This window comes from Eucyclogobius newberryi, unplaced genomic scaffold (assembly GCF_026437365.1).
Source record: "Eucyclogobius newberryi isolate DKJ021-1_F unplaced genomic scaffold, fEucNew1.0.hap1 SCAF_19, whole genome shotgun sequence".
Taxonomy (NCBI): Eukaryota; Metazoa; Chordata; class Actinopteri; order Gobiiformes; family Gobiidae; genus Eucyclogobius; species Eucyclogobius newberryi.
This window is the reverse complement of record NW_027315823.1, coordinates 25,852,000-25,864,124: the sequence shown is the minus strand read 5'-3', so window position 1 is coordinate 25,864,124 and position 12,125 is coordinate 25,852,000. Positions and strand designations below refer to the sequence as shown.

Sequence of the window (12,125 nt, the reverse complement as noted above, 5' to 3'; positions counted from 1 at the left end):
TGGGTACCGGCTCCTTACCCGTGTGCCCTGGGTACCGGCTCGTTACCAGTGTGCTCTGGGTACAGTCTCGTTACCAGTGTGCTCTGGGTACAGTCTCGTTACCCGTGTGCTCTGGGTACAATCTCGTTACCCGTGTGCTCTGGGTATAATCTCGTTACCCGTGTGCTCTGGGTACAGTCTCGTTACCCGTGTGCCCTGGGTACTGGCTCTTTACCCGTGTGCTCTGGGTACTGGCTCGTTACCCGTGTGCTCTGGGTACTGGCTCGTTACCCGTGTGCTCTGGGTACTGGCTCGTTACCCGTGTGCTCTGGGTACTGGCTCGTTACCCGTGTGCTCTGGGTACTGGCTCGTTACCCGTGTGCTCTGGGTACTGGCTCGTTACCCGTGTGCTCTGGGTACTGGCTCGTTACCCGTGTGCTCTGGGTACTGGCTCGTTACCCGTGTGCTCTGGGTACTGGCTCGTTACCCGTGTGCTCTGGGTACTGGCTCGTTACCCGTGTGCTCTGGGTACTGGCTCGTTACCCGTGTGCTCTGGGTACTGGCTCGTTACCCGTCTGCTCTGGGTACTGGCTCGTTACCCGTCTGCTCTGGGTACTGGCTCGTTACCCGTCTGCTCTGGGTACTGGCTCGTTACCCGTCTGCTCTGGGTACTGGCTCGTTACCCGTCTGCTCTGGGTACTGGCTCGTTACCCGTCTGCTCTGGGTACTGGCTCGTTACCCGTGTGCTCTGGGTACAGTCTCGTTACCCGTGTGCTCTGGGTACAGTCTCGTTACCCGTGTGCTCTGGGTACTGGCTCGTTACCCGTCTGCTCTGGGTACTGGCTCGTTACCCGTGTGCTCTGGGTATAATCTTGTTACCTGTGTACTCGGGGAAGCAGATGGAGAGTGGGCTGTGGGTGATCTTCTCCTCAAACAGGTCCTTCTTGTTGAGGAACAGGATGATGGACGTTTCAGTGAACCACTTGTTATTACAGATGGAGTCGAACAGCTTCATGCTCTCGTGCATCCGATTCTAAAGAAAACACAGGTGAAGAATGAATTAAAGGATCAACCAATTTTATAGTGAATTCAAAACATAAGATAAGATGACCTACTAACTACCTAACTATAATATGTATAATAACTTCCTACATTGGCACTGTAATATATAAAATCATTACTACTACATGTCAAAGAATGTGTGTAAAAACAATCAGGGCTGCAACTAATGATTATTTTAACAGTCAGAGATTATTTTTGCAATTATTAACTATTAATTAGGTAGAACATTGAGACTTTTGAAATACATTCAGTCAATATAAATCATTTTTTGACATCAAAATTTGACAGTCTGTTATTTAAAAAAGTATTTTTGTATGTGCTTTAGAGTCTTTCAAATCCAGATAAAAGTTATGATTATTTTTGTATAGCCGACTGACCGTATTATGGAAAATTCGGTTTGTTTCAGCCCTATTAGCTATGAAGACAAAAGCCTTGCAACTGAACACTTTCCACCCACTAATGCCATATTGAAAAAAAAAAAAATCAAATAAAAATGTGAAATGAGCTTGTCATTTTCTGCTTGGCTGTTGTATACATGTATCCACCAGGGGGCAGTGTTGCTTCACATGTGACAGTGACGGGTGGTCTTGGTCAGGTCTCTTGGGCACCTGCTTTAAATTCAGGAGCGGTTCAGCAAATGAGGGTCAAATGGTTGTAGTCTGTTAAAAATGGGCCATGATGACATCATAACATACTTCCGCTGCGCTGTAAATGGATCGCTAAATTCCATTGATTAAAGCAGCACAGGGTAAGTTTCCTGGTAGTGGGCTCGCCACTCGCATTACTCCATGGAGATGGAAAGTTAAAACCAAACCTAAAAACATTCTCCATGAGATAGATCAGTTTTATTCCATTTATCTGAATGTTAGTCAAATTTGTGGGGAAACAAAGCCCCTTCACACCAAGAGTTTTTCATGTTTTTTTCCCAGCACTTTAAAAAGACCTGTAATCAAGAAATACAGTTACAATATGTTCAGGCAATTTTTTTTTGTTCTTTTAACATCCATCCAGGGACTGCAGATGAAAAATAGCCTGTAATGTTAGTTAATATGCACTGTCCCTGAAATAAAACACATTTTTACATCTATTCTTTGGCTAAAATCTTACACTGTGGGGCCTTAAGTTTTAGCACCCGGAGATTAGGCCATAATAACGAAGGACGGGCAGCAATATGGAAATTAAGCCTTCATGCTTAATTAGCAATGCAGGAAGGTGCTAAAATAAAAATGAAGACTAATACTCCTCTGCAACTGTGGAAAGTTTATGGTGGAAGAATATAGTTTCAAAGAAATTATAATGATAAACACTGAAGTCAAAACCTTTTCTACTAAGACGTTTAATGGCGTTTTAAGGAGACATATGCTAAATCAACTTGAATTATCAGGGCTCAACAGTTCTTCACAGCGAACCAGTTTATTTTAGCTTTATTTAGTCGTTTTAGCTAAATGTTGTGGTCTATGATCTTCTGCTGTTGTTTTTAAATGTATTTGTATCGTTAAGTATGGCACTATAACATAATATCTCTCCATTACTATTTTTCAGACGTACCATCTCCTCGTCTTCGGCCAGAACCAGGTCGTAAGCACTCAGAGCCACACAGAAGATGATGGCAGTAACTCCCTCAAAACAGTGGATCCACTTCTTCCTCTCCGAGCGCTGCCCCCCAACATCAAACATCCTGCAGGCAAACAAAGCACAATGCATTTGGGTCAGGACAGTGGCCGTGTAAAAAAATAAATAAAAATACTACAGAAAATGGACATTTTTGGGACAAATGACAAACCCAACTGGTATAAACATTACAATCACAGCTCTCATCCTATTGATTAACTGGGCCCCATGTTTTATTCAGAACTAGCTTGTGTCAAAAGGTAAATATCAGGAATCTAGGCAAAACCCGTCCCAGAGGGTCAAGGCCAGTGTGTGGGTCCCAAGCCTGGATAACTGGAAGAGACACATCAGGAATATACAAGTGAAAAACACAAATCCCAACATGCTAGGACGGGGTTTGATATGGTGACATATGATAATATCATGTAACAAATGGGTTATTCAGCAAACACGTTTCCCTGAAAAACAACCAGGCTAATTCTTCTTAGTAGCGAGGCAGTTATGAAATATTTGAGCACTTGAATTTCTCATACAACCATTATTAAGAGGCATGGCATGTGTGTCTATCCATTACTGGCTCAGCTGGAGCTCGAAAGGGGCCAGGGCACTTTTAATGCAGGACCTATTGTTCTACGTAGGCAGCCGAGAGTAGCAAGGTTAACACTGTCAGAACATGCGGTTCAAAACAGTACATTAAATGCAAAGAAATTCAACATTAAGTTATACAAAAATAAAGCCACTAACCTTTATGAGGACTAAAACTGAGGGATGCGAAGAACACATTTGTTGCATTGGTTCTTTCTAGATACCAGAATACTTATTTTCCAGTTTGTGTAAAGTAGAAAGTTACAGACACACATGCACAAATGAAAATATAATAAATAATAAGTCAGATTTATTGTTCATGCTATTTCAGCCCGTTTCACTTCAACAACTGAAACAAATGGCTTGCATCACCTCTTTGACACTCATGTGGCGTTTTGAGTTTGTTTTTACAAAGAAGCTCCAAACTCATCATTTACCTCACACTAGAAACATACCGCAGACAATTTAATTTCATGCTCGCTTAACCATAATTGCACAAGCAATTCATTCATACAATCTTTCTCAATAAATCACACTGTGGAGATTCAGGCTACGTTTTATCACAGTGTTGCATTATGGGAGGAGTCTTACTTGAAGTGCAGCTCTTTGAAGGTGAAGTGAGTTTCCACGATGCCGGTGGTTTTGACCCTGGTTCTCAGGACGTCCTGCTGTGTGGGGATGTAGTCAGCTTTGGCTATCCTCTCCAGGTCATTCAGGTAACTACAAAATAAATTAGATGTTTTCTTTGTCCCCATTAGGAAAATATGTGTACAGCAATTATCATATTGTCTCAACACTAAACCATTACTGAAGTGTTACTGATTGTTCCTGGTTGTAGTGCATCAAATCCTAAATCTCAAGAAAGAATCAAAAATGTCAATGGCAAATTCAGTGCAAGTTCAATGAGCAGCAAAAATATATACACAAAATCTACTCATTCTTTAGAGAGTAGACATGTGAAAATGCCCAAGTAATAGATGCTACTGGAAATGTCCCTATAATGCCCGACACTGGTCACCATGGGAATGCTTTGCCTGAAATATTTTACAATGTGGTATTTTACGGTATTAATTCAACAACAGATGTTTTTATTGCCTTGAAAAACATTGTATTTTTACTGAGAACGGGGCCGCCTCTCCACAGATCTGACCTAGGTCTAATGCCAACTCCTCATCTCCATGGTGAATAGAGAAGTTACTGCGGAACACTGCAAATAAAATGACATCTTCTTTGAGACGAGCAGGTTAACGAACCCTCCACTAGAAATGTGTGTAATTTCCGAGGGAAAGCAACCTTGTTTCTTCCCGTTCTCTGCAGTTCTGTTGGAGGACAGACTGTTGGTCAGTGGGGGAGTGTTTCAGCCCCACTCGCACCAGCTCAGAGTCCGAGTCCAAAACCAACAGAGCAGCAGGAGAGGGCTGGACAACCAGGGCTTCACAGGGAGTTACCACATTTCATAATGAACAATGTTATCATCCACACACTGCAGATCTAAAATGAGCAGAAAAACATAATACCCTTGTTTGAAATCCAAAAGTAAAATAAACAAATTAGTGTCATATCTGGAATCAGCATATATGGTTTTCTGTATATTTCATTTATATGGAATAAAACATTGGAGAGTTAATGAACGTATAAATAGCATTTCATTAAATCAAACGGAATAGTTCTTAATAGCAAGCAATCCGTTTTGTTATTGTTAATTATTGTGCAATGTCCACATGAACTAAATGAACACATTTATAGGAGCTGTTAACACAATAACGCCTCCTAATCTAAAACGTGTAATATATCATGTGCTGTGCTCAAGTACTTATACAGGTATTAGTAATTAACACTTCTGTTACTCTGTTTAGTAAGCTAGTCAGCCAAAACTACCTTCTGTGAACAATTCATCAGTTCTGATAAGTCTGATGTTTAGTGCCCAATCTTTCAAAAGACAGACATTGTGTTCAATTAAGTTAAGCACTAAACCCAAAGAGACACAGCCACTAAATGGAAGTTATTGAGCAATATCTTGGTCTGTTCTGCTCCTTGGGGATATATGTGAGACATTCAGTGCTTAGTGCTAGAAGATAAAACCTCTCCATCAGACTTATGACAGATATAGTAACCTGCTTTTATGAAAGATTATTACATTGTGGATAAATCAACTTACATCAGGCAAAAAGCAACGCTTAACCTTTCTTTTATACTTGCATAGCTGTGAAACTATTTATTTAATTATTTATATTTTATTGACCTTTATTCAACCAAAAAGAGATTTGTCATCTCTTTTTCAGAGGAGCCTATTGTACATGTTTTAGTACCGCCTGGGAGTTGAACCCAGGACCTTCTTGCTGTGAGGTGAGAGCGGCCATACTTAAAGGTGGACTATGTAACTTTCTGTCTTGGTGGTGGGAAGCGATATTACATTGTCTGGAACTTTCCACAGTATGGCCTCACACTCAGCAGGGTGGTCATCAATATTTAGTGTATTACATTTGCACGCAAAAGTGAGATCCACGGACTCCCATGTGAAGGGCCAATCCTGAGCTAAACTCCACACCAGTAAATAATACTGAATGGACTAAATAGGCTGATCAATTCAGGACATGTTCTATGTAATGATTAGCACTCTATGTTCTTAAATGACAATTTAACTATGTATTTCTAAATAATGTCCAATAATTAGAAACGTGAACTACAGACGTTAGCTAAAAAAAAAAAGACTTGTCTCTAAAAGACAGTTTTTAAGTCCATTTGTTGAAACTTGGCACTGCTGTAGTTTCACTTCTCCTCGCACATGCTCAGTTGGGATAGAACCTGCAAACATCCTTGATTCCCACATAGGTTTATTCAGCGTGGTTTGAGCATAGATCCATGTGTGGAGCATGTGCAGACCTCTAAAAAAAGCTGCTCTCCGCTCTGGTTCTAAAGACTCATCTGAGAGAGCGGAGCATGAACGGGCCTCTGAACACGGCGTGTGAGTATCTGCAGGACAAGAACGGTTCTTCATCTGCCTGGAAGAACTGGTTCTCCTCCTGAGTAGGTCCAGCTCCACTGTCTATCTCGCGTCCGCCTTTCCGCCTGAGGGAGTCGGATCTCTCCTTCACTGTGGAACTCCTCCAGGTTTCTACTTTTTCCCAAGGAGGTTTGGTAGTTTTTCCTGGCTGAGAAGGAGGGTCTTAGGACAGGGGAGCTTGGGACATTTTGTCTAAGGACACGGGATGCTGGGACATTGCCAAGTCCCTATGAACGTTGTTTAATCTGTTTTTTTTCACAACTGCTGTTGGGATTTTGGGCATTACAAAAAGAAATAGAATTGAAAAGAATGCTTTCCGCCCAGTGGCCTGTAGCACCCTATAGTATTTCGGACCAATTTATATATAGTTGTGACAAATGCTAATTTTAGACTTTATTAGTTAATCAGTGCTTGCCTTGATTGCCCTGACCGCATGCCACTGCTTAAACATGCACAGTATATTATTCAGTACAATGTTTTTGTTTATTGCATCACATAACGTGGCACTGCAACATCTCCATCAAAACCCTCCAGCAGAAAAGTTACATTCAAAGGACTGTCACTGATATCAAATGTCATGTTTTTAAGTAAAATATGTTATTCCTCATTTCAGATATATCGCAAAAGGATCCATTTGGGTCAAAATGAGACTACAGCGCTTTCTCTGCATCTAATAATCAGTGAACCGTTAGCATGCTAATGTTTGTTAGCTTTAATGTGGTGGCCAAACTCGCTCTGGCCTCAGAGTCAGAATAATTAGGATGCTAGGAAGTCAATTTATAAGTGAGCAATACAAAAGACACACAGAGCACCTTTAAGTAAATATATAATAGTTTTGTATCATTGGTTCAATAATGGAACAAGCAATTATATTTTTACATATTGACTAGGCACACAAACTTTATACACTATACTAAAGGAACAACTCAATCATTATTCCCCATTTTGTGAGATGCAAGTGGCTAAATTAAAATTTACTCTGGTTTGTGAGTGCTTGGTAGTGTTTATAATTTGGCTTGTTAGTGTGCAATTTCTGTACGTGCACAAACATTTTGCTTTTGATTTATAACAAACCTCTACATATCCTATACATTCCACCATTGCAGGTGGCGCTAAGCTATATTTATCCATCTGAATAAGAAGCAGATTGAAATGCAGATGGAATAAATAGACCACGACTGCTTATTAACAGCTGGGCATTTTCTCACTTGGTTGCATTACCATTTATATTGGTAAAACACCATTGAATACACACAGAAGATGGGTGCATTATTGATTGACATCCATCCAGCTGAACGCAATGACAGCTGTAGTGTTACATTAGGAAAGAGAAGTGCTGAGAATGAAGAATCACATCAGGTCGAAGCTGGTGGGAGTATGTTCCAGTGTGAATGTTACAGAACACCGAGAAGGATCACAACATGAAACAGTGAGGCTACGTGTAATTAGGAGAAGGTCTAGTCTATAAAGTAACCGCGCTCTAGAAACTGCTCCTGGTAGAAATGCCACTCATTATCTTAGAGCTGCCCGATGAGTCCCTGGTGCACGATTAAAAAGGTTTTAAATACGTTATAGTTCTTCTAAAATGCCTGCTTCGGTGACAAGTGAATACACAATAGGCTTAGAGGTGGGCAACATATAGCAATTTTGACAATATTGTGATTGTTGTTTTGAAGATATGCAACATTTTGATATCCAGAATATTATGTATAATAAAAATGCAACAAGAGACCTTACTACAAATATAAACTTATGTCAACTTTCTAATAAATGGTATGTGGTGATATTTCTGAACTATTGAGAAATGTCTGTCAAATTAATCACATTTGTCTGATGATTAAATCTCAACGGGCCGACAGGACAGGTGAGCGTGAAATGGGGACGAGAGAGAAGGGAGGGCAAGCCATAAACTGTCAGAGCCGGGTTTTGAACTCGCGACCTGGCATGTGCGCTGCCGCCTAAACCCCTGGACCAGCGGGCAGCACGGTTATGACACCTTTCTGTTGGATTGACATGATATTGTTTGGCTATTTTTAGGTGACGACTTAAAAAAAAAGACATTCACCACTACATTTTCCTTCAGCTCGCTAGTCTTGTCCATCAAACTAGTTGGCAATGCCGAACCATTCATTTTAGTTTCTGATTATATAGAGCGATATTTGATACTGAAAACAGTGAAAAGTCAATTCATGCACCGTTGCCAAAGCAATACAATCAAACCTAAGTATCTAAGGCATCTATAAACGCAAAGAAATTAACAGCCTGCTTTTCTTTTTCTCTGGGCAGTCCACACTCACTATGCGGCCGAGTCATTGAGCTGATACTCTCGTGAGCGGGCGAAGCAGCTCTTGATCCCGGCGTCGGCCCACAGTCGTCGGATCACGCTGGTCAGGTCGTCGGGAAGGACGTCCTTCTCCTCTGCTGTAGCGGCCAGGACAAACAGCTGCCGCGCATCGTCCTCAAGAGAGAAGGGGAAGAGACAAGAAACATATACATAAACAACTAGTATCAAAAATATACTGTTGAAAATCATTGGAACTTGCTCTATATCAGAACATGTATGAGGGCACATGAGAATATTAAAGGAGACATTATGCAAAAGCAACCAACTGAGCCTTTAACCTTGGTACAAAAGTATTTCCTGATTATTAGTTTACTCTGTTGTATTTTGATGATTCGTGCATGTTTGAGAATATTGTCCTGCAACTGAGGCTCAAGTGCTCGGGAAAATTCTTGTTTTCACCTACCCTCTGTCCCCGCCCACCTCCCTGTACTTATTTGAAAACTTAATACTCTGAATGAGACATGTCAGATTCAACAATGTCACAGACACTTATCTAGAATAAAAACAACAATCTGCAGCTTGTTACAGAGAAATGTCACTATGAAGAGGAAGTCAACCGACCAATTTATTTAATCCTGAAAAATGCATATAAACTATGATAATGCCTCAAAACAAATAATGGATTAGAAGGCTCAAGTTAATTATCCCATTGTCTTCCCATTTTTCACAATGTTAATGAGGCTCACTTCTGTTGTTTTTTTCATCTGTGAAAAGAGCTCCATGTATACAGTTTCTTACAGTTTGCCGTGTAAACAACCGTATTCAATATGTCAAAACTGTGTACAAGTTTGTTTGAGATAACGTCCATTAAGCAGTGGGTTGCAAATGAATGATTAGAAGAAAACAAGGTCCCACATCGAGATTCGCTGCATAAGAACACTTTGCTCCTTCTGGAAAAATGCATCTTGACAGTTTCTCGCCATTCTCTATGTTACTGCCAATTAATATGCTCCCAGCAGAATTCAAAACATGATTTATTCCAGTCTTAATGTCTGTTTGTACTTGTAAGCTTGTTTCCGCCATCCTGTTCTTGTTTAGCTGGCATTTATTCATGTAACGCACAATAAGCATATCACACCAGTAATCACATAAAAAGATCAGAGAAAGTGGAGACTTATCAAGCTGTAGCGCTGCAGACTTGCCCAATTAAACAATGTCATCAATCGCACAAGACAAATATAACTTACAATAGATAGAAATACAATAAGTGTGTGCACGTTTTAATGAGACATGAGTACATGAATTGTTTTGGGTCACAAATTTCACTTGTGTCTGCCTCAAAAAGGTACTCAGTTGCTTTAATAATAAATAATCTCTTTTATAATCTTCTCCCTGAGCACTAGACATGGTGCATATTGTTTTTTTTAATGGCAAAGGAATTTGGGAGTTTTTTGAGAACTGCAAGTGATTTATGCTTGAACAAATGACAGTAAAACATGAGTGGTGATGATGAGTCTGCGTTGCATGTTTGGACAAGTTAGTGTAAAAGCGATCCGATAAAATATATGTCCATAACATGCATTATTATTGAGAACATGGTTTGATGTTTTTTATTTATCTGTATTCTGGTGGCTGTGTTATCGTCAACGTTTTAAATTGGCTCCTCTAAATTGGGGGCTCCTGGTGTCTATTGCCCAACAAAGTCTTTTGAAAATTACAGAGAGATTCTTCTAGACTGCCTTACAAAATATAAATCTATAAATACAATTGCTATCCCAGCCCTTACACTTCCAACAAATAACTACAGACAGCACATTTGGGCAAGCAATAAAGTAAACATCAGCTGGGACGTCTCCAAAGTGGTGGTCCTGGACATGTTTGATGGACTGGTAACTGAAAAAAACTGAAATTTGAATGCATTTTGCCCAGCGCTCTCTCATACTTGCGCCACCTGGTGACCAAACAATTAGAACAATACATATATACATATAATTTATAATGAAGGTTTAAAATGTCCTAATGTAGAGGAGCCTGCTTTAATTTGCTTACACAGGTCAAATCAAATCAACGGTGCCAACATTAGCAAAGTTAGATGTGAGTTATTTTTTTATCTGTAATTTTAGAAGTTTTATGAGAAGTTGAGTGTTTTTTACCGAGCGAATGTTAAAAAAGAAATGTAACGTGTTGTAATTCTATGAAATGTGTACTTTATTAATACTGTTGTGTATTCACCTGCCGAGGACCTCCAGGTGGAAAGTAGCAGGAGCTAAATCTGGTGCAGATCATTTTTCTCTTGAAGATTAATGATTTTGTACATGGTCCCTAAACTAAACTAAACTAAACTAAACTAAACTAAACAAGCAACCAAAAGGTGTGAATGGAGCAGTTTTGGAATAAACCTTTTGTGTGTTATTTTTTTATCATTTTCAGCAAAAGAAGAAAACAAAATATATTTTTTGCTTCTTTCTTTATTTTGGGCTTCAAATCTCATTCTCAAACATTTTTGCTTTTCTGATTCTCTTCTTCGTCACTCTAAATGAACAAATTAGTCGCTTAAATTAAAATAACGAATAACTCATTCGTCATATGTCACTGTTCAGTCTTAATATATTGTGTTATTAATATGCCTGCACCTGGAGTCTGAAATAAAGATTGGTCGATTGATTGATTAATTGATTACTTGTCTGGCCGGGTCGCTGTAGTCGATCTTGAGGGATGCCATGGCTCTGACGATGGCCATGATGGACTGGATGGTGTTACTGTAGACCACGGCTCTGTACTGCTTACACTCGTCTTCTGAGTATCCGTCTTCATGAATGATCCTGAAAGACAACGGGAGATGAAAACAACTCGAGTTTGATTGAATGAGGGGGATTTCTACATATTAATGAACTAGGAAAGGCAAAGGGATAAAACTGAATTGTGTGAACTGAATTGTAAACAGGGATGTCAAGATTATTTGAAAAATTGTAATCATAATTAATCAGGCCACATTATAATTGTACGCTAAGAAAAATAATCCTGACTATTTTAGAAGGAAAAATAATTTATATTTTATAATATATAAATAATATAAGAAAACGTGAAGGTAAAAAGCTTTTATATCAGGCCATTTATGTTGAATCACATCATTGTTATTAGTATATTGTTGTGTGTGTCTATTCTTAAACTCAATACCCTACTTTATCATTAAGAAAGTTTGATTCATAAAGCTGGTCACAGACTAGAGGAATAGTCATCCATTAGACGATTTGAAAGAAATTAAGTAATTTTCTGTTGTTTGGTCTTGGTGTCAATAATCATTAATAGTTTGTGATTTTTCTTCTCACAATAATTGGAACACTAAAATTTGTCCAGTGTGTACCCCGCCTAAAGCCCAAAGTCACTGGGATAGGCCCCAGTCACGAGCGACCCCGAACGGCGAACGGGAACAAGCGGTAGACAATTAATTAAAATTTGATATCTTGACATCATTAGTTGTGAATTGGAAAAAGAAGGGTCAGATGACAACTTACAGTTGTCATTATGAGTCAGTTCATCCATTTTACCAAGAATTTCCTCACATTTTTTTTTCCTTAAACATAAACTACAGTCACTGAC

At 39.5% G+C, this 12,125-nt stretch overlaps 1 protein-coding gene across 1 annotated transcript in view; it reads right to left on the bottom strand.

Annotated features, from left to right (window-relative positions):
- The window catches only part of LOC140365876 (guanine nucleotide-binding protein G(i) subunit alpha-2), a 43,448-nt gene that overhangs the window by 2,458 nt on the left and 28,865 nt on the right, over window positions 1–12,125 (bottom strand). Inside the window, exons 3-7 of the mRNA XM_072452458.1 lie at window positions 11,206–11,347; window positions 8,539–8,699; window positions 3,829–3,957; window positions 2,590–2,719; window positions 859–1,012 (exon numbers count right to left, since the gene is read on the bottom strand). Coding sequence (XP_072308559.1) covers window positions 859–1,012; window positions 2,590–2,719; window positions 3,829–3,957; window positions 8,539–8,699; window positions 11,206–11,347 — 716 coding nt within the window. The remainder of the gene's footprint in view (window positions 1–858; window positions 1,013–2,589; window positions 2,720–3,828; window positions 3,958–8,538; window positions 8,700–11,205; window positions 11,348–12,125) is intronic.